The sequence below is a fragment of the Centruroides vittatus genome, unplaced genomic scaffold (genome assembly GCF_030686945.1).
Source record: "Centruroides vittatus isolate TY-2023 unplaced genomic scaffold, ASM3068694v2 contig_18, whole genome shotgun sequence".
In the NCBI taxonomy this organism is placed as follows: domain Eukaryota; kingdom Metazoa; phylum Arthropoda; class Arachnida; order Scorpiones; family Buthidae; genus Centruroides; species Centruroides vittatus.
This window is the reverse complement of record NW_027121101.1, coordinates 698,586-722,368: the sequence shown is the minus strand read 5'-3', so window position 1 is coordinate 722,368 and position 23,783 is coordinate 698,586. Positions and strand designations below refer to the sequence as shown.

The following is a 23,783-nucleotide window of genomic DNA, read 5'->3' as shown; positions in this document are numbered from 1 at the left end:
AATATATAAAATAAATTATGCCAAATATTTTAATTTTAATACAATTAAAAATTTATAATTCTAATTATAAAAAAAGAAAATAAAATAGAATCTTATATTATTGGAGAAAAACTTTTAGTGTTTCATTGTTATCATTCATAAGACATCAAATGACAAAAAATAATAATGATTTTGTTTAATGGATTACATTAAATTTAATCTTTCATTCAAAATAAAATAAAAATTTTTGATAACTTCTCCTCTTTTTAAATCATTAAAATAAACCCTCTCTCTCAAAAAAAAAGAGCAGAGTTACTTTACTTTCCTAATATATCCATTTTCATAAATTTTCCTTTCAGTTAATATCTAGAAAGTCAACCTCTCTACATTCTCTGACATTTTCAAAGCTTTTTAATAAGTCTATTATAAAATTTATTAGAATCTTCTAATACTTCTTAAGCATTATATAATTAATGAAATTAAATCATTATTAGATATTTCATCTAATTATTACATGATGTCTAGATTATGTTAAAATATATACAACAAAAAACTGAATATGCATACATTCAATATTTTTATGGTATGTTGTACATGTACATTTGGCTAGTATACAGATTTATGCATATATCAGATCTAAGCTATTTAATATACAGTGGAACCTCGCTTAATGAGCACCTCGCACAACGAGCAAAACAAATTGTAAAAATTTGCCTCACTTAACAAGCGATGTTTCACATAACGAATGAAGAGGAGAGGGGAAGTCCCAAATTGTGCGCATACGGCATGCTCCATCAGTCTGTGTTTAGCACTCCTTCCGCTAGCATCTTAGTGTCGCTTGTGATCACATATTTTTCCAAACTTGTGTTCACACGTATTACTTATAAACATCAACAACCATAGCCCGTTATATAATAAACACGCCAAACGATACATCAAATTCTTGGGTCATTAAATTTAATTACTGATTCCAAATTAAATTTTAGAAATGTCTGAATTAAAAATTAACTATTTATAATTATTAAATTTAATATGAGATGGAAACATAACTGCCTACCTCTAGTCAAATTAATTAATTTCTATTATTTAATTATAGCATTTACATAACCCAAGAATTTGGCATATCGTTTGGAGTGTTTATCAAACATATTAGCTGTGATTATTTTTGTTTCTGCAAATCGAATTCTCATTCCAGGATGGTTCATTCCGCGCTAGAAGAAAAGACGATGATGATGATAATTCATGCTTCTTAACAATGTATATCGTATAATTTTATTTGAATAAACCTTATACATAAAATATTTGAATATTTTTTTCTGGAAATTAGACTTAATATGAAAATTATCACCTTTAATTGTCCAGCACAAATGTTTTAACAAAAATAAAAACGTTTTCGATCGTTTTCAACGGTCATCTTCAGTTACAACTCAAATTAAAAAAGAACGATAAAATAGAATTAAATACGAAAATAATAAATGCGCATGCGCAACTATAAATATATCGCGCATGATGCCTAATATACAGAATAAATGAATAAAATTATGTAAACAAAAATACGTGGCCGCATCTCTTGTATGTTGTTATTGTTTATCTTTATAAAACGATTTCCATGCGGTTGATAAAGAATCCGCGTCTCTATGATTCATACATCCCGTTTTTTCTTGGGCTTTATATATTTCTAGCTTTTCTAGATGTTTGATTGTATGTCTATTGTTCGTCGGCTTGATGACAGAAGCTTGGTCCCACAATACCTCAATATCTTGTTGCTTGGCGTATGAAGCTAGAACCGTACTGTCCAGATTCTTATTAATCGAGTACTGGTGTTCTTTGATTCTTTGCTCTAAGTGCCGTAAAGTAGCTCCCACATAAACAATATCCGAATTAAATCGTTGGTCCTTTATTGGTATGGAGTAAACCCCCGTTAAAGAGTTCCGATCTTCTCTCTTCTTGTCATTCCTTAACAATTTGTAAACTGTCGGATTACGTCGGTAAACGATACGTATATTATTAGCCTTAGCAATTTCGTTTATCATTTTGTTCAAGAAGGGATAATAATTGATTACCATCTTCTGTTTACCGTTATCCGCGGGAGAGTGATTACTTCGATTCTGGAACGTTGTGATAAGTTTTTCTACTATATTTCTCTGGTAACCTTGTTGTGTTGCTATTTCGAGTATGTAATACAATTCTTTATAGGTATCACATATGTTTGTGCAATGAGTATAGGCACGCTTGATCCAAGATCGGAACGCCGCATACTTAATATGGCTGGGATCCACCGATTGATTCGGGATGATGATAGTATTTAGACCCGGTTTCCGGTAAATGTTCGTCTTGATTTCCCATTCCCCGCAGGTGATATTAATATCGAGGAAATGAACATTATTATAGCTCTCCTGGTCCAGTTGTAAAGTTAAACCATAAGGGTTATCATTGATATCATTTAGGAATCGTTGAGTGTTGTGCTTATTATTCCATAGAATGAATATATCGTCTATGTATCTAGTGTATAGAATAATATCATTTTGGAATCCGGGAAGAATAGTATTTTCGAGTTGTCGTAACACCAAATCGCATAGTATAGCCGACATCGGACTGCCCATTGGCACCCCTCTACCTTGCAGGAAAACTCTCCCTTCAAATTGAAAGAAGGATGTATAACATATTAAATCAGACAGCTCCAGGATGTGTTGATGGTATTTGTATGAATTCTCAATGTTTTTAAAAAGGAAATCCCTTAACGCACAGAAACGGTTATAGAAAAATGTAATTCTCCAACGTTTCGCATCGAAAAGCAATTAGTAAGATTTATTCGTTCTAAAGAACAAAATCACCCTTTTACTAGAGAAGCTCAAAAACATTGCTCTAAAGGATGATGAGTACATGACTGTTATGGATTACGAATCGTTATATCCCTCCATAAAATTACCCCCATGTTTCTGTGCGTTAAGGGATTTCCTTTTTAACCCCTTCGTACCCGCAATCGAACTGAGTTCGATCGGTTTACATAGCGTTACACAGAAAATGGTGTTTTAGACCCTCGGAGAAAAAAAATCGGCGAAAAAAAAATGTTTTTTTGGACTTTCGGATGTATTTTCAGACCCCAAATTTTTTGAAAAATTTTTTCCCGCGCGAAAAAATTTTATTGCGATTTTAATTAACCCTTAATGACGGGCAATTAACGCCTAATTGTTTTTTTATGGGATTTTTTTATAGAACTTTATTTATCCTTCTAAACTTCTAGCGCACCGATTTTACTTCGGTAAAGTTATTTAAAGCTATTTTCTGATGTAAAAAACAACATCCAATAGTTTTTTAATTTTTTTAATTAATAGATTTTTTTATAATTACGTTTAATTAAGTCGGGGGGGTCGGAAATTTCAATAAAAATCGTAATTAAAAAAAAAAGTTTTGAAATATCCAGCCATCTAGTATTCACCCTACTTTTTACCCTTCTCCTCCCGAGAGTTTCATGAGAATGTCCCGCGAAACACGACACCAGCTGTTCTCAAGGTCATCCAGCTGTGTAAACAATGACTCATCAGTGTCAAGTTTCGCGCTAAGGCGAGAAAAAGGAAATTGTACTTTGAAGTGTTTTCTTCAAAATTAACACATTTCTTTCGTTTTTTTTTTCGTTTTTAATATTTTTTAATGTAATTAAACATAATTAATTCAAAAAATTTAAAAAAAAAACGCAGCGGAAGGGGTTAAAAACATTGAGAATTCATACAAATACCATCAACACATCCTGGAGCTGTCTGATTTAATATGTTATACATCCTTCTTTCAATTTGAAGGGAGAGTTTTCCTGCAAGGTAGAGGGGTGCCAATGGGCAGTCCGATGTCGGCTATACTATGCGATTTGGTGTTACGACAACTCGAAAATACTATTCTTCCCGGATTCCAAAATGATATTATTCTATACACTAGATACATAGACGATATATTCATTCTATGGAATAATAAGCACAACACTCAACGATTCCTAAATGATATCAATGATAACCCTTATGGTTTAACTTTACAACTGGACCAGGAGAGCTATAATAATGTTCATTTCCTCGATATTAATATCACCTGCGGGGAATGGGAAATCAAGACGAACATTTACCGGAAACCGGGTCTAAATACTATCATCATCCCGAATCAATCGGTGGATCCCAGCCATATTAAGTATGCGGCGTTCCGATCTTGGATCAAGCGTGCCTATACTCATTGCACAAACATATGTGATACCTATAAAGAATTGTATTACATACTCGAAATAGCAACACAACAAGGTTACCAGAGAAATATAGTAGAAAAACTTATCACAACGTTCCAGAATCGAAGTAATCACTCTCCCGCGGATAACGGTAAACAGAAGATGGTAATCAATTATTATCCCTTCTTGAACAAAATGATAAACGAAATTGCTAAGGCTAATAATATACGTATCGTTTACCGACGTAATCCGACAGTTTACAAATTGTTAAGGAATGACAAGAAGAGAGAAGATCGGAACTCTTTAACGGGGGTTTACTCCATACCAATAAAGGACCAACGATTTAATTCGGATATTGTTTATGTGGGAGCTACTTTACGGCACTTAGAGCAAAGAATCAAAGAACACCAGTACTCGATTAATAAGAATCTGGACAGTACGGTTCTAGCTTCATACGCCAAGCAACAAGATATTGAGGTATTGTGGGACCAAGCTTCTGTCATCAAGCCGACGAACAATAGACATACAATCAAACATCTAGAAAAGCTAGAAATATATAAAGCCCAAGAAAAAACGGGATGTATGAATCATAGAGACGCGGATTCTTTATCAACCGCATGGAAATCGTTTTATAAAGATAAACAATAACAACATACAAGAGATGCGGCCACGTATTTTTGTTTACATAATTTTATTCATTTATTCTGTATATTAGGCATCATGCGCGATATATTTATAGTTGCGCATGCGCATTTATTATTTTCGTATTTAATTCTATTTTATCGTTCTTTTTTAATTTGAGTTGTAACTGAAGATGACCGTTGAAAACGATCGAAAACGTTTTTATTTTTGTTAAAACATTTGTGCTGGACAATTAAAGGTGATAATTTTCATATTAAATATTTTTTTCGCCGTGGAACTCATTACCGTATTTTACATTAATTTACATGGGAAAAATTGTTTTGCTTAACAAGTGTTTTGCATTACGAGTAAGACTCTGGAATGAATTATGCTTGTTAAATGAGGTTCCACTGTAATTCAGTTTCAATTTTCAGTTATATTAAATAGCTTAGATTCAAAAAAGCAGCAAATTAAAAACTACGCAAAATTAAAATATCTAAATTTTTTAAAATCACTATTCTATAAATACTAAAAGATGTGAATTTAGTATTATTAGTTTATTTAAAATGCATTTTATGTGTTTGTAACTTTTCTGATGATAATTTTTAAAAATTCTTTAATAAAAAAAATATTTACCTTATTTTTGATATCTTTTTGAACTGGTGTATTTGTCTGACTTTTATTTCCTCTCATTTTCATTCCTGTGAAAAAAATGTTCCATATTAAAAAAAGTTAAATTGCTTTCAGTTTAATCTAATACAATGTTTACAGTATTAATTTGAATTTTAGTGTTTTTAATTAAGTGATTTTACCATATGCATCATTATTAACAGTATGATCTTTAATATCGTCGTCGTCATCTTCAGCATCTAATAATGGAGTGAAGGCATATCTAGAATAAATATCAAATATTTGAAATTCAGTTTATTAGTTATATATTAATTGCATATATAAATTTAAATTTTACCTTTGATTATTATTTGTGGGTCTCCAAAGGATCATAATTACTAATAAAATAATTGAAAACAATAAATGCCAATAAGCATCGTCCACCCATAATTCCTTCCAGTCCTAAAATATATAATTTATACAAATAAAAATCATATCTATAAATTCAAAAATTCTTAATTATTTTTTGTTACTTAACCTTTTAATGCTTATTAAACAAATACAGTCAACCCTCATTAGTATGCCTCTTTGTTAGAGTGCCATCCTCATTTATTGCCATATATTTATGAAGAACAAAGCTTTCCTGTGTGTATACATTAAAAACCCATTATTATGTCAACTCACTCAATGTCAGTAAAATTTTTGGAATCCTCCCTAAACAGTTTTGTAATGAATCATGCTGGTGGAATGTTGGATGCGCCTCATCCCCAGCAAGTAGCAATGAATCATCACTTCCTATTTTGAAATCCGTTGTTCTACCATAGTGTTCTACTCAACTGTACTGTTAACTTGCTGTTGTGTAATTCTCTTCAATATGAACAAGCAAGCAGTCATTTTGATTAAAGAAAAACATGAAATTTGCTTATACAAAGAGAAATTTCCAAATTATAGTCAACAAAGAATAGCAAAATACTTTTTTATGGAAGAAAACAATCAGTCACAGATGTATTGGACACATCTCGGAAGAAAACACCAAGTGGCTTAAGGGCCTTCCTTCAAGGCACTGCATCTTAGATCTGTTAAACATGAGAATCTTGAAGATGCCCTAGTAATCTGGATCAGCAAAGTTAATGCCAATATGGAATTGTAACAGAAACTGTAAATGTAGAAAAAGTAAAAGAATTTGGAAGACAGATGGGAACTACAGTCTTCTGATATACAAGCCTCAGAGTGCCATTTTCCCTCTGAAAAAGTGAGTTGAAATACAGAAAAAATGAAGGCAATAGTGACAAAACAAAGTGAAAACATGGAAGGGAAACTCAGCAAATTAGCAGTAAAAGTTGTTGTTGTTCTTTTTATTCTGATATGGTTAAATACATTTTTAAAATTTCTGTATATACTGTAATATTTCCAGTAAACCATAAATACTTAAGCCTTTGGCTTCTTCTGTAAATAATCAGTCATGAAAGATGTTCTTTTATTAAGATTTTTCTGGATGTTTTCAGTTTCCTTCTTTTTTGCTTCCTCTTGCTTTTGAATGCTTAACACTAACAAGCATGACATTTCCCCGTATTTCATTCATGTTCTTGCTATTAATGGCCTTCTCCAGTTTTTTGTTTGCTGCTTTTAACAAAACTTGGTCTGTCTCATGTATTTCACTTTCTTTTCTGTTTTAAACTCTGCTGCAGTGCCATAATCTTTCCTTGTCATAAACAGCTTTCTTTTGTTGTTCTTCAAAATGTGTGCGCTTAGTCTTCTGCTCTTTTCTTTTTGTTTCTCATGTTCTTTTAACTTCTTTTCATTTTCCAATTGTTCTTGATAATTTCTATGCCCTGAGGCAGCTAATTTCAGTAGGTCCTTTGTAATAGGTACAATGTGTGGGAAATGGTCATACATATTTAGTACCCTCCTTTACAATCATAAGTGAATTAAGCATTCTTTCCAACATTGATGCTCTATCAGAAGGAAGTGCCTGGCATTAAATTGAAAATCCCCATTCCATATCAGCACTGCCATGAGAGAGAGGGTCAATGCAGATTTCATCAATTTGGTTACACTGGGATACCTTGCATTCCCAAGGGAATCAACCAATTTAAAGTACTGATTCCAATAATAATCAATTCTCTCATTTTGTTGAGTCTGTCCAATCATTCCCAACTCGCTCAAGTTGAAGTAGTTGCCACGTCCTGCAAAGTATCCTCAGCAATGTCACATGGAAAAGCTCTTGCAATGCTTACAATGTCCTTACAAGTGCTTTTTTCACTAATATTACTTGGCTGAAAACATGTCAATGATTTTAACAGTTTGCATTAAACTGGAGCTTTTTCTATCATGTATGTGCAAGACACAACATAGTGTTTCTGTAAGCAACTGCAAAAATGCAATTCATCTTTTTGAGATAATTTACTCAACTCATTGGCAACCTCAGCACTGCAATTAATTTCTTCTAATGGCAAGAGATTTGTCTTTTCAAATAATTTCTTTGGATTTAATATATTACTATTAGGCATAGCAGACTTGGACTGAAAGACAAGCTTCAAAATATTTACTTTCAAAATTCTAGTAACTAGCTTTAGAAGCAAGTCCCACAGCTTGAAATACAGATGTATTAGAAGTTCTTCTCTCTGAAAAAATGATGTATATTTTGTGAAAGTTTCTGCACTTGAAATGCCTTGAAGTACCTTGCTTTCATGCTTTCAATGCTTTCATGGAAAGAATCTTCAATAAACAAGATAACTTTTGTATAAAGCATTTGACATTATGTTTTGTTTTAGTAGTAGTAAGTTAAGCCCTCCCAGTGCTCAATTAACCTTGATGCTGCATTATGGAATGTCAGCCAACGTGTTGTTCAGTGTTTTATAAATCTATGCTTGGGTAACTTGAGCTTTTCTTGCACACCTCCATAACTTTCCCACCAAGCAGGCCATTATCAAAAAAATCTGTAAACTGCAACAATAAATTATGATGCATCTTCACCCAGTTCACTTAATGCTTTCAGATGTGTTATGAGTAATATGAATTGTACATGTTCCAATGTCAACAAGGCTTTTCTCGCAAATTCCCAGTATATCTTCCTTAAAAAGTCTAACACTTTTTGGTTAACATTTGGAGTATCTGATGCTATCGTCAAAAGTTTGTGCAGTGACAGGTTGGAATCATCGAGAATCTTGATATGTGCATGCAATTTTTCCTCTAGAAAACCTGTATTTAGGTGTCTGCAGATGACTTGTTCTTTTTGCTCAGACCAAAACTTAATCATTATTTATAACTCTTACTTTCCATATTGCTGGTTTTATCATAACTAATTGTAAAGAATGAAAAGTGGGCTTCTTCTAGCATGTTTTTGGAAATATGGAGCAAATGCTTCAGTTATTAAATAGTGCAATTTCTTCTCACTCATTGATATTCCTTCAGAAAGTTCAGTTTTCATAAGCATTGCTTTTAGTGTTGGAACCATATTATTAGAAGCAGCAAATGGAAAATTACTACATACTGTTTTCATGGCCCATATAAGTTCTGCATGGTATGCAGCATCTCTTGGATTATATAAACTCGCAATTGCTGATCTTTCTCCAGTCACATTGTCAGTATTAATTGAAATTTCATCATTTTTTTGTGGGCCTGGGAAACTATCACCTGGTGCAACCAATGTCAGGTGTTACTGTCTTGAACCATAAGCACAGGTAAATTTTCGTCTGTGCCTGACAGTACCTCAATGATTAAGAAGTGCTTGAAAACCTTTTTTCACTTGTATTATGCAATTGCATACTTTGCAAAATACATCAGTGTCCGAACATACAGTTGCCCATAATCCTACTGTACACTCTGCCTTGTTTTTTTGTTTCAACCAATCAGTTTGGAATTTGCACTTTGGTGGTGTCATATTAAGTGGATTCAAACCATTCCATCCATCATCTATACTCTAACTTGGAACCTGCTCTAAACCAACAGTCTATTGGTATCATTCCACTAGAGATTTTTATCAGTCAATCACAACCGAAAGTGAGTAACACGTGTTGACCATGTGCTCAGTCACTACTCTGCACATGTTAAAATAGAACAGAAGAATAAAAATTACCAATAAAATAAAGCAATATTTAAAATATGCTAAAATTAATTTTCTACCATTTTTATGTAACTGTTTAAAATATTTAATTTTTATCGCTCAAATCTATATAATTTGTCAAAAATTAATATTAAATATATATTATTTAGATCTACACAAAATATATTTATAATTCATTAGTTTAACGTATTCCAAAATTTTATTTGTACATAAATTTTCCATTTTTGTAATGTGACTATTATAGTAATTTAAAATAAAATTAACTCCTCTTATTACAAACAAAATCAAATGATAAGCAGCAGAAAACAAAACTTATGTGCATGATCAGAAACTATTTATTTTTTTAATGCTTTGAGATGTGTAAATATTGATTTAAAAATAACAAGGAACTTTTTCCTGTGGATGAATAAGAAGGAACACTGTTACAACGTTGTTAATTTAACAAATATGCAGACTTATCGGATAATGGAATTTTTTTCCATTTCCTGGACAGTTTTACATATCTTTATGTGTAAAACTACAAATCTGTCTTTTATGATTGTTTAACATACCATTTCAATTTTTACAGATTATTCCTACCCTTGATTAATTTGAAACAACACTCTTAACTAGAATCTTACTTTGTGCTTTGAATACTTTTATCTATACTACTCTATATTATATATATTTTACATATTAATTAAAAGCAAAATGTTCTGTTACTGCCAAAACTGAAACTAATCTTTTACAAAGTAGTGCCATACATAGACTCAACTCTGACTGCCTGCATGAAATATAACCAAATCAATCAAGAGGGACGACAAGTACTTTATCCACACTTTCCCAAATATTATATTTCAATTAATTTGATTTCAATTTTAATTTACATTAATTAATTAATTACTTTTGTTTTTATTTTTAATTTTAGTTTTGTTTCTGTTTTCGTTTTGATATATAGAACAGAGTTTTAAATATTTAAAATTTAATTATTACTTTTAGTTTAATTAACTGGCTACCTACTGGCTAGTTATGTATAAATACAGATGAATATCTGGTGCACAATACTTATCCTCAAAGACGAGCCGAGCATTCTGGCTTATTGAGTTTGCTGGCATACCGAATGCAGTGTTAATGGAATTTCACTGTATATTAATTTCAATTTAGAAGCAGCAGCAGTATTGTCAGCTTGAGAGATTAATCCTTCAGCCTACGGTATTATTGCCTGCAAAGGAATTTTAGGTATTTTCTTAGAAAACAGCCAAAATCATAGGGATGCTTAGAATTCTCATTTTTAATTTCTATAGAAGGGAATGCAACTCTGAAGAACTTGATTTTGGCTAATAATGACAATATGACAATTATATAACTTTACTCAACATTGGCTTCTGAATTTGTAATGAGAGATTTTTTTACATGTATGAAGGATTTTTTTACATATGTGAAAGGGACTTTTGTTTCCTATAACCTAACAACACTGAGCGGCAGTTGTGGATTTGAGTCCCACTCAGGGCAGAGTATTTTCTTCCAGAAAATTCTAGTCCAATAGTTTGATAATTTGGCAGATCATTTGGCTTCAAAAGTATTTTTGATCAGTCCTACATCTTCCTAATTAAGCACGTGAAAATGACCAAAAAAGTGAGTGACTCTGAAGCCTGAGTATAGCAAAGGTTGGTCAGATCAAGTAGCATCACGGATTTTCACAGCACATCAGGCCAGGTGAAACAGCTGAAGTGGCTGGCTAAGTTGTATCAGATGATCATGAAACATTGTCTGACATGACTGGACAGTAAGAGTTGCAAAATGTTTATAATATTGGTAAAAGTAGGTTGTATTACTGCATGCAACCAGACAAGAGAATTTTCTGTGGTCCCATGAAAGGCTTTGTAAGAAAGCAAAAGATAGGCTTACACTGGTTTTTTGTATAAATGCAAATGGATCTGACAAGAGTGTCATAACAGTCATTGGGAAGGCAATATTTCAAACGTTTCAATCCAAATCTTTATGTGAATGGCTTTGTAACTGAAAGGCTTGGATGACTGCAGTTGAATTTAATAACTGGCTCAAAGCATTTACTAAATCTATGAGATGTCAAAACCATAATGTGTTATTGCTGATGACTAATGCACTGTGCCATAAAGCAGAGGAGTTGAGTAATGTGAGAATTCAATTTTTCCTCCCAACTATATAGGAATATATCAACACTTAGATGCAGGAATTATAGATATTTCCAGGTGAGGCACTTAACTGACAATCCAGTTACAGATTGTTTCAGTGTAGGATGTGCTTTACATGATTCGATCTTCCTGGAATAGAGTAACACCTGAAACAATCTGAAATTGCTGGAGCCACACAGGGTTAATTCCATCATTCCAGAGCCATTAGAGGAAAATCATGTGGTAGATCTGATAGATGTTTTGAATCAGTTGGAAATTCCCTTAACTTCAGAAGAATCTTTAGAATTTGATGAATTTGCCATCTATTTAAAAAATGAATACAAAAGAGATCCTGAAAACTAACTCATACTGAAAATTCTGATTCAGATGAGGAGACTGAAGTAATACAACATCCACTATCTGCTAAAGAAGCAAAATAGCATTAAAAGAGTAAGAGCCTTCATAGATGCACACTATGTTGATTCTGATGTGATGTCCCATGTTTATGCCATAACTAATATTATTGATGCAATCAGTGAGCATAAAAAGAATCAATCATTAATATCAGATTTCTGACTCAAAATAAATATGTTTGTATGTATTTGTAGTATTTGTACATAAGCTTTACTTGTTCACTTCAACTCTTATTTCTGCTGTAGAGGTGTATTTACATGTTATACTGAATTTTCTCTTCTTCAGCAGTGCACATTTTTCTAATTTTGAAATAGTGTCAAAAAAGTAGGAAGTACAGACAGTGGCAATGGGGGCTGACTGTATTATACAGGGTGGTAATAATTAAAGTTACCCTATTCAAACCTGTCTAGAGCCCGTTCTCATGAATGTATTTTGATAAAACTTGGTATATATGTTATATGGACCACGGGGAAAAGGAAAATGCAAAAAAATATTTAGTTTGAATTTTTACCACTTTGTGAAAAAATGGTGCATGAAGAACAAGAAACACAAAATGGAAACATGCAAAAGGGTTTTATTCAAGGGTTGTTACGAATAAATGTTGTGAATAAAGCATGTTTCATTTTGTGTTTCTTGTTCTTCATGCGCCATTTTTTCACCAAGTGGTAAAAATTCGAACTAAATATTTTTTTTTGCATTTTCCTTTTCCCCATGGTCCATATAACATATATACCAAGTTTCATCAAAATACATTCACAAAAACAGACTCTAGACAGGTTTGAGTAGGGCAACTTTAATCATAACCACCCTGTATTACATATTATGAATTAAAAATTTTCTATAAATATAACTTTAAAAAAATTTTAATGAATCTAAATTATTACTTACAGTTATACAAGATGTGAATTTATGACTATGAATAGACCATATCATATAAGCTATGGAAGCTATGGGGAAAAAATAATAAGTTATTGTTTATAATTTTATTTAATGAAAGAAAATCTTGAGAATTTTAACTTACCAAGTACAGCAAAAATAAGTGTATTTGTAAAATGTTTATATAAAGATAATTTGACTAGATTTCTTCGCAACTGCAAAGTTCTTGTTGTCTGTACAAGACTGCTGAATATGTTTGAATGTTAAAGATATTTCAAATTAAATGTCCACAAATTTTATAATTTATAAATAATAATTAACAATTAAAGACAAAAACACTAAGATCTAAATATATAATGTATACGAACACATTTTTTTGTACATTTACAATCTCATGCAGCAATTGAGGTTTAAAAAATTTGAATAGTTCAAATTTAAGAAATTATTTTTAATAGTAAAAAATGGCAGTTTCTAAAATTACCATCCAAGCAAAATATCAACATTCTATGAAGGAAATTAAATTTAATGGATTAATGATTCCAATGTTAAAAATAATTCAATATTTTATAACAACATAATTAAAAATTTATTTCAATTTAACAAATTTATATTTTATCTACTTATTGGTGTAAATGATTAAAAAGGATATCCACCAGCATATTGCACTATCCATAAAAGCAAGCGGCACACCTGCTATTAATGTTTGCTTGCTTGGATCATTTTTTAACTGTCAAATAGGTAACACAATTATCAAATATTATTAAATAATAATAAAAAAAATTTATAAAACATTAAAACCCAAATCATATAAATAAATAAATTTATTAATATATCACTGCAATATAAATCAAAAAACTTAATACACAATTTTTTTGTTAAAAAAGAGTGCCAGCTGATAAGTCTATTCCATTCTTATGACGTGATACTGTCTATAAATATAATGAACATTTCAATATTATAGTTTTTATTGTAATTTATAATAATGTAGTTAAATATTAAAATAAAAATAGCTATTATGCTAGCATACATGATTTTCAGATGAATGATACATGACAGACATGATAAATGTTAAATTTTATTAAACTGGATATAACAAACTCTGAATTTTCAGTTATGAGCTATAAAATATCTGCATAACATAGCCCTTTGTCAGTGTTGATCAGTGCTGCTGAGGATTTTCCCAGCTCCCATGATTTACAACACTATTATTGATTTCAGTGAGCGAGCTGTAGACAGTTTGCATATCAGTGTGCATGCTTCTAGCTCTGGCTGAAGGAAACAATGTAGGCTATACATGTAAACTGTAATAAAAGATAATAATGTATTTGTATCATAATTATTTAAAATATCTCTGTCAATTCTCCAGATAAATTTGTTATGTATGTGATATATTCACTGCAATCAATGATGATCAATTTCTAAACTGTTGAAAACAGCCTTTGGTTTATATTTTTTGTATCCTTCAGCAATAGGAAGATTCAACTTGTCATAAAAGTAGGTGCAAGCTCAGAGATTTGCTCTGTGATATCATCTACTAATTTGCAAAGTAATTAACCACTGAAATGCCACAAGACAATGTGTCTGAGTTAAACTGTTATTAGGTATTATTTGTGAATTCTTTGCTGCATTTATTTTCATTTATATGTAGCTTCTCATATTATACTTACGAGGGCTATTTTTTAAATAAGGTCCGTTTGTGAATGAGAGTGAGAATGACGCACGATTACAGCAGTGTGCATGAGCATCTGCTTTCAGCATGCTTTGTGCGTGTTTAGACGCCATTTGCAGCCGCATCGTCTATTTGTGTGCTGAACTGTAAAAGTTTATAATGTTTAAGAAAATTGAGTCGCATGACTGTAAGATATGATCTGTTATTTGATTTCAGCATGAAAGATCATGGTAACTGTCTTTTGGGACAGGAAATGGACTTTATTAGTGGATTTTATGCCAAGAGGCACAACAATCAATTCTGATGCTTATTGTGTGACTCTGCCATTCCATACAAGACAAGCGGCGTGGCCTAATGTCTTCCGGTGGCAGGCGGCAGATTTCTTTGAAGTCAGAATTTTAAAAAATTTTGAGCGGTATGACAAATGTTTGAATAAAAATGAAAATTATGTAGAAAAGTAGATAAAAGTATGTAGAATATGGAAACAATATATTTTAGCAATATTTACAGTATTTTTCTTATCAAAAGACAGACCTTATTTAAAAAATATCCTTAGTATATAGTGGAGTTTATAGTAATTTAAAAACTCTGTGTTGTGGAAAAACTAATGACATTTTTGGAATCAGCACATTTATAATTGACACAATGAGATATTGTACTTAGTCAATACTACCAACTGTGCAAATTTTAGGGGAGATAAGGTGACAAGATGGGATAACTGGCAATTTTGCTACACATTGTGAGAACTTATGCTGTATGAGTTTTATCAGGTATAATATATTATTTTTCCTTGAAAAGAGCATGTGTAAACAAAAGTGAACCTCCTGTATCTTGACTGATAACAGGGAAAGTAGTGTGACCAGAGGGTCAGTACCTCCTTGGTACCTTGTCAGGACTAACACCACCGTGTCCTGAGTGACATGAAAGCTGAGATGGCGTGTTGATCAGTCACACAAGCGGCTACATACACAGGTGATCGGATTCAGGATGGAGATGAGGTGAGAGACAGTGCACCGGAAGTGAATCACTCAGATACCAGGTTAATTAACAACCAATAACAATTTAATTTCAATGGAAAGGAGTACATGGTAATATACAATAGACATATCAGGATAGATATATATAGATTTAGCCTATCAAACTAATGGTCGCGAGAGAGAAAGAGAGAGAGAATGAGTTTACATGAGATATGCATGGGGATAAATATCTTGTTGAGAATCTTGACACGATGCAAGCCAAATGGGTCGAATGGGAGAAAGTTCTTGAGGGCAGTTCTTACTTCAGGTGCACAACAGGCATCTCAGGAAGGTAATCCGTAAGGATGAACTAGATGATATGAAGGAATGATGAATCCGTATAATCCACAGGTATCCATCCGACAATTGACTGGACAAGGAATTGGCAATGACTTTCAATGATGGGTTAGAATCCACACACCTTAGGAATTGAGATAATATTGATGATGACTGCCTCACTTGTCATCCCCTCCTCCTTTTTATTAGGGGGGCTTCTTTTGGGTTTTTCCCATGACTTTGTTAGAATTTTTAGTACATCGGGACCAATAGTTAAAATTTCACTCATGGATTCTGGGTGACACATTCAATGTGTCACCTTCAACAAGGAAACAAGTCCGTGGGAAACAGTTTTAATTGTCTTCGACTAAATTTTTCCATTTTGTCTCTCTCTAAATTTTTTGTAGAAAAACAATCATCAAACAAAGGGCCCTACACCACATTCGGCTCTCACAGCAGTGAAGGGCTGGGGCAGTGATCTATGAATTTAATAGCAAGTCTCTCGCATTTTTATAAACATATTTATATGTAATAGAAAGTTTAATGGAGCCCAGAAAAAAAGGTTTAAAAAAACCAGTAGAGAAAGTTTTCACACAGAGAATACTATCCTATCCTGTCACCCTACTTTCCCTAAATAGACACAGTTAACATTGACTAAGTACAATCTCTCATTGTGCCGACTATAAATTGGTGTAATTTACAATGTCTCATCTCTGTTGTTAAAATTTTTTAAAATTTTGTAGACTAGTGTTATTTATAAATTTAATCTTAATCAACATCATTAATGAAAATGACTGTTTTGATCAAATGTAAATTATCACCACCTAAATCTGTCAAACATGTATCTTAATACAAGCAAATAATAGGTAAATTATTTTAACAATAATATAAAAACTTTCATTAAAAATTATATTATTTAACATAATCTTTTACTATAATCATAGTTACTGTTTATTATAATTTATTACAATTACATTATTTATTTATTATTCTATAATTTTATATAATTTTATTTATTTAAAATATTACATTAATTCAATTAGATCATTCTATGATTTTAATTGAAATGATTATTTATACTTTAAATATATTGCGTAAAAAAATTAAGTTTACCATTAAAGACCGAATAAATCCTTCCATGGCACTTAACAGAAAGTACAGAACTCCAACACATACAACCCTATGCAGCAATGGGCCCAATCTAGGTCTAATAAATTTAAATAGTATTAAATTTCAGAAATTGTTCATTAATATTAGAATTCTTAATAAATATAAAGAATTCTTTAAAATACATTTTTAAAATTCAATTCTAACATCACCTTCTTAGTGCATAACTTTTTGTCAAAGTCAAAGTAAAAAATTAACAGAATCTCAACAAACTATATTAAACAAATTTTGTGTACAATCATTTCAAGGTAGCAAGAATATCAGAATCATATTCATTAATTACATGTTCTGTTTGACTTTTATGTAAAAACACTTGATTAAATTATCCTAAACATCCAATGTAAAATTATTATTCTTGATGATAAATATCTAAACTAAAAATAAAATAGTCATTCTGTAAATATAAGTCAAAAGAATACTAATGTAGGCATTATATCAATAAATTGTATTAACTTTTATTTTATTGAAATGAATTTTTATTTAATTAAGCTTACATTAATTAGAACAAATTTAAAATTATACTTCATAATAAATTAATACTATAGGTGAAAGTACTCACTTTACAATGCCAAAGCCTAAACTGACAATAATCACTAACATTCTTGCAAGAGTTCGTTTCAATGAAGATATGATTTCAGCTAAAATAATTGCTCCTTTCACTTTAATTAAAAAAAAAAAATATGTTAAATATGTTACAATTAAAGTTTTCAAATAATAAAAAGTAATAAATGAGCTACCTGATTCACCCGATTCATTTAGAGATTGATATTTTGCATATAGAACAGCTTTTTCAACAAGTCCTAAAAACACAATAAAATGCATTTTACAAAACTAAGAGTACTAACAGGTAAGAATATATTTTAAATTATTTAAATATTCATTTATAAGAAAAACAAATTTCCTAATCTTTTGAATAATCATTTGGATTCATAAGAAAAGAATATGGTTTATGGATCTGAGTTTCATAAAGATTAAATTTTGGATTTTGAATCAGACATACAACTTATTACTTAAAATCAACTATTTTTTCCTCCTATTTTTAATAATAAGTTTATATTGTTTTAAGTAAAAAATTAAATACAGGAACATGGCCGGCGTTATTCACATTTAATAAATATAAAATAGAAATACGACTTCACAAAGTTGGGACCTTGTCTTGTCTTTTACTTCCGCCGTTCACACCATCAGCAGTCCTTTAAAGTTCACAGTCTCTCGGAGACGACCTTTCTTTTGAGGCTACTGCCTCCGTAAAAGAATGTAAAACAGGTAAAAAGCGTCCTCTGGTGTTATCGCCACAGTTAATTTATCACATTTTAAGTAAAAAATTAAATACAGGAACATGGCCGGCGTTATTCACATTTAATAAATATAAAATAGAAATACGACTTCACAAAGTTGGGACCTTGTCTTGTCTTTTACTTCCGCCGTTCACACCGCCTGTTCACGGGAAGTAAAAGACAAGACAAGGTCCCAACTTTGTGAAGTCGTATTTCTATTTTATATTTATTAAAAGTTTATATTGTATACAAAAAATAAAAATTTGTTGGAAAACATTTCTGTATAATTGTTAAAGTTTATTTAATATAGTATATTATACATATATTAAATACCAAGTGATCATAATTAAAGTATTCTTATTCAATGCTTTCTAGATAGAGATTTAGCAGTACAGATGCAACAAATCTGGTTTGGTAACATTTCAGGACATGTGAAAGACACTTCTGTAAAAACAAACATTAGTATCAAAACTTACCATTATGGTACTTTTGTTCTGCACACTATAAACATTTTATTTGTATAAGGCACTCATGCCATATAAAGACCTTAACAATGCAGGGAAACTGCTCAATGTAGTCCCCATTCTGAAGACATAAAACCTGATGATGATCATCAATGTTCAACAGCCAACTATAACAGATCCTCTATGATACTTCTCACATGAATATTGTCTTTATTAAGACAATATTCATGTGTGAAAAACTTGCCACAAGCCTACTTGGTAATGCATCAGCATATTTGGAGTATGTCAACAGATTTTGTATAAGACATGCAAATTTTATTTAAAATTTTGATTGAGAGAGGAAAAAAAACAAAAAATTGATTGTTTTTTTCTCTCTCTATCAAAGTTAAATTCTAAACTCTATGTATGTAAATTTATAAATGAGTGCAGGTGACTGCATCTGTTATGATCCAAACTAAGCACTCCTGTGATGTCACCCTCACAGGTGTGTTTAGTTTGGAGTTTTATTATCCTAAACTAAAAGAAATATGTCAAAATAAAAATAAAGTCAGATTCCATCCCTTACAGGCTATTCAATAAATTTGCATGACAAAATAAAACAAAATCCAAGAACTGCAAAGTCCAATAACATATTATTCATTTTTATAATTTTAAATTCATTCATATATATACTTTTTGAAATATGATACTATTTTGTATACTATCTTATACATTGTTCAATATAAGTAATACTTAAAATTGCTATTATTAAATTTCTAATTAACTTCATAAATTATACTCATTAACTATCAGTTGTGTTTGTATAAATGAAACACTTATCAGTAATTTACTTTAATACAACTTCACAGAAAAATTCATAACATTATAATTAGTCATAAAAAAATCAATAAGCAGTTTGTATTGTGCAAATTTATTAAATATGTAACAGGAAAAGAAAGAATAAAATTTCCAGAATTTCAGAAAACACCACCACCCAACTAGTATCTTTTTTATACCTTCAGCATTAAAATAAAGATTCACATAGAAAAAAATTCTCCTGATTTCAAAAATCACTTTCAGATTTTCCTATCATGCAAGGATCAAAAGATATAGACAATCCTTGTATAACAACGTGCATACAGAATAGCATATGATATAGCAAATGTACCCGTGAAAATTATTCTAATTTTAAACATTGGCAGATATCAGGATGGAAATCTACATTTTTACATGAAATCTGTGCCATGTTTTGGTCCTGCAGGATATCAAAAGCTTTGCACCAAAAGAGGCTGTTTTACAAGCTGAATATGACTTAGATACAAATAAATATTAATATAAGTAAGTTTATAAAACATGGTAAAATGAAAATAAAATAAAATAAAAGTATAAAACAGAAAATGCACCACTTGTCTTTTTAACCATTAACAAATCAGTGAAGGTAGATTCCTACTTTGGGTGTATGCCTGATAATTCAAAATAGCAAAAATTACTATAGTAAGATCTATAGAAACTGTAATCTGACTCAAGTCTAGTGATTAATTTTATTTGTTGAGTGTATATGAAAATTCATTTTATTTGATCATCATCTTTTGGAAGAATCTCAACCATTCCAAAATCTAACAATGAAGCTCAGTTCTAGTTTAAAGTGCTTCAAACAATACATTCGGTTTAGGAACATGGGATATCAGTTTCATATTAAAGCCGCTTGTTTTACTTTACTCAAAAGGCTTCTTGTGTACTAATTCCTAATAATGGTGTTGTTACATAATCTATTTTTGCATTGGCATAATCTATACATTAATAAATACACAGATACCTGATGTTAGGCTTCAATATCTGAAAACTGTGATGGATTGTGATATTTTCTTACTGATTTTTGAAATATAAGCAATTCCAATGCTTTCATTTCAAAAATCAGCAAGAAAATATCACACAAAGAAATAAAAATCATGTTTGGTAATGTAACCATAAAATAAATTACATTAAAATTCTTACCTAAAAAGATTACACCACCAATCCAGAACTGAATTCTTAAGAGATCTCTCCATTGCAAGGCAGTTACAATAAGCCAAGCAATAGCATAAATAACATAAATGCCACACATTACACCATAAAACTGAAAAGAAAAAAATATATCATTTTTAGATAATTTTAAAAAATTGTAATTATCGATAAAAAATTTGTTATAAAATTGATTTCTCAACAATAAATTTTGAACATTTCAAGGTTTCTTTATAATTTAAACAAGAAATAAGAATGTTGTGAAATCACAATTTGACCAAACAATTTTTCTCCTTAAGTTATTAGCTATAACAATAAATTAATATTACAAGTATTGCTATTTGTATTATTATTCATTATTAAATTTCCTTTACATTAACATTAATTTATTTTGTTTGTTCTTTAAAAGTTATACAGTCAAACCTGTTTTTATGCGCTCTTTTTATGTGCGATTTTTTTAATGCGAATTTTTAATTTGTGCGGTATAGTTGGCGACTAGTCTCGTGCGATTCGTCATGTCTCACGTTGACTTATTATAGCTAAATAAACTTATTATAGCATAAATGCACTTAGTATAGTAATATTATTGCATGAATATGCGAAAAATGAAATAATTTACTTTTTAAGTCAACAAAACACCACCTGGACAAAAATATGTAAAACAGACGATAGACCAGACGATGCAGTCAAGTGCTGACATCTGTTGTCAATAAATTCTATTTCGTACGGTTTTGAGTTATTTTCTATGTGAGACTTTTTTTATGCGGTCCCTGTTGACCGCATAAAAAAAATATTTTTTAATTGTGTCGCGAAAACTATTATTTACAGCCATTCGTGAAGTTTCGTGAGATTTTTTTTTATGCGTTTTTTTTAATGCGGTCCCTATCCCCCGCATAAAAACAGGTTTGACTGTACTATGATTGTGAGATATATCCTACTATATACTAGTCCTGTATTGCAAATAAATACAAATCAGCATGGTTTGCCCACAACTAGCTAATTGGCTGTATTGCAACTATCATCACTGCCTCAACCAATCCTACTACAAGGAATTACAAGCATCTGACCAATCACAAAGTATTTCCTTTTTCCATCGGACAAGCAGTAATAGTGTGTCATGGGAAAAAAAACTGTAAAAGCATAGAAACAGATAAGTTTGGAAATAAAGCTAGAAACATTCAAATATATTGATAGTGAAATGAAACAAACCTATGTTGCAAAATAGTATCAGTCAACCCTAGCACGTTTTTAGAGAAACAGAAGGAAATAAAGTGCAGTATATTAAGTGGAAACTTAGATTCTTCTCTGAAATGTCTGAAGACATAATTGTGATGATGTCAACAGTGTAACAATCCCTTGATTTACTGAGATAAGGACACAAAATGTATTTAAACAAATCTACACTTTCTTAATGATCTCGGTTCTTACATTTCAAGATCTCACTGCAATGATAACCCAATATAACAATAGTATTTTCTTAGTTTCCAAAATATTGTAGTAGTGAGATTCGACTGTATTATAATTTACTGTCATTAAGAATAAAAATATATATATTAGGGACGAGTGTTACAGGATATTAAGCATAAAGATTAATTTTATGAATTACTCAAAAATACAAATTAACAATTTAAATAAATGTAAATCAAGAATAATGTCATATTATACTTACTGGAAGCAAAGGCCAATCTACAGCAGACAAATATCCATACTGGCTTTTCATTTCAATATTAACTGAAAATATTTATATATTAACATATTATATTTGATTTAATGAAAATTCTTCTAGTTTTAACAGTATTAATGCACATATGTGCATGCAAAATAAGGGGGTGTTAAATAACTAAAAATTTTATTTTAAGTTAATAATTGAAACAAACATTTGTTTTGTATGTGCGTGCACACACGAGTGGTGCATTTTATCAGTAATTGCTCTAATATTGGATCTTAAATTCCCAATTCATTTGAATTTTAATATAATTTAAATGTTATGTATAAACTAAGATTTTATCCCAAAGTGCATTTCCTAATGAAAGGGTCAAATTATATATTAAAAGATAAAAATAGTTAATTACCAATTTAAATTTACAATAAGGTAATTTTATTCACTTTTTCTTACCTGTAATATTAAATGGTTTGCTATCTACACTTTCAATAAATAACACAAATAAATACATTCCATCTTTATCCACTTTTGCTTGGTGATCACTTGTCTATAAAACAAATTTATTTTATATAAAAAATGTTACATATTCAAATATACTAATAAATTGATACATTTTTTCATAAAAGTAATTTCGTCTGGATGAATTTTAGTCATAAATCTTCATGAAGTGATTGTCACAGCATAATTCCTACTATTTTTCTGGCAACTTTTACCATACTCAATGTATCGCAAGGCATCTCAGATGACAGCATTTTCTTCTCAAAAACTATTCTGTGCAATAAAAGAAGTGTACAGTGCACATCCTCCAGGTTGAAAATTTTAGGAAGATACAAATTTTTTCAGATTTTTTAATGAAATTTTAAATATAAGAAATGTTGAAAAATACTGTATATTCTGTGGAATCTCAAAGATGCCACATGATGCAGGTTAAATTAGTAAGTTTTAGTTCAAACTGTGAAAACATATGCTTTCCCAAATTAGAAAATAAATTATTTAGGAAAAATAGAATATGTAGAACTGACTTTCATTAAGAAATTGTTAAAACTAGAAGAAACTGTACAGAGTTATTTGATAAAATTAGAACTGGGCTTGCACCTTAAAATGACATTTAAAAAAATACTGCAAATTTTGTTGTTAAATTAATAGATGTGTGTAAAGATTATATGTAAACACCCAGTAACAGGAAAAACTCCCTAATGCATTAATAAAGATTTAAAGATTGAGTGATTGAACTGGACTTACATCACATTTCTTCTTATATTACTTCAAAATCTTAAGAGAGAAATTAAACTTAATAGTGAATTATTTTAGGTCACATTTGAAGGGAAATATATTCCCTTTAAATGTGTAAGTCAAGAAATCGAAACAAA

At 30.5% G+C, this 23,783-nt stretch overlaps 2 protein-coding genes across 3 annotated transcripts in view; one reads left to right on the top strand and one right to left on the bottom strand.

Moving 5' to 3' along the window:
• LOC136969541 (tubulin-folding cofactor B-like) overlaps positions 1–23,783 on the top strand; it is a 389,641-nt gene that overhangs the window by 76,254 nt on the left and 289,604 nt on the right. The window lies entirely within an intron of this gene.
• Positions 1–23,783, bottom strand: part of LOC136969525 (transmembrane protein 87A) — a 70,692-nt gene that overhangs the window by 3,914 nt on the left and 42,995 nt on the right. For both annotated transcript variants that reach the window (XM_067263714.1, XM_067263713.1), the window contains exons 9-20: positions 22,867–22,960; positions 22,420–22,481; positions 20,745–20,865; positions 17,767–17,829; positions 17,589–17,688; positions 16,976–17,069; positions 13,551–13,628; positions 13,047–13,155; positions 12,914–12,972; positions 5,772–5,875; positions 5,617–5,696; positions 5,441–5,505 (exon numbers count right to left, since the gene is read on the bottom strand). In XM_067263714.1, the coding sequence (XP_067119815.1) occupies positions 5,441–5,505; positions 5,617–5,696; positions 5,772–5,875; positions 12,914–12,972; positions 13,047–13,155; positions 13,551–13,628; positions 16,976–17,069; positions 17,589–17,688; positions 17,767–17,829; positions 20,745–20,865; positions 22,420–22,481; positions 22,867–22,960 (1,029 nt within the window). The remainder of the gene's footprint in view (positions 1–5,440; positions 5,506–5,616; positions 5,697–5,771; positions 5,876–12,913; positions 12,973–13,046; positions 13,156–13,550; positions 13,629–16,975; positions 17,070–17,588; positions 17,689–17,766; positions 17,830–20,744; positions 20,866–22,419; positions 22,482–22,866; positions 22,961–23,783) is intronic.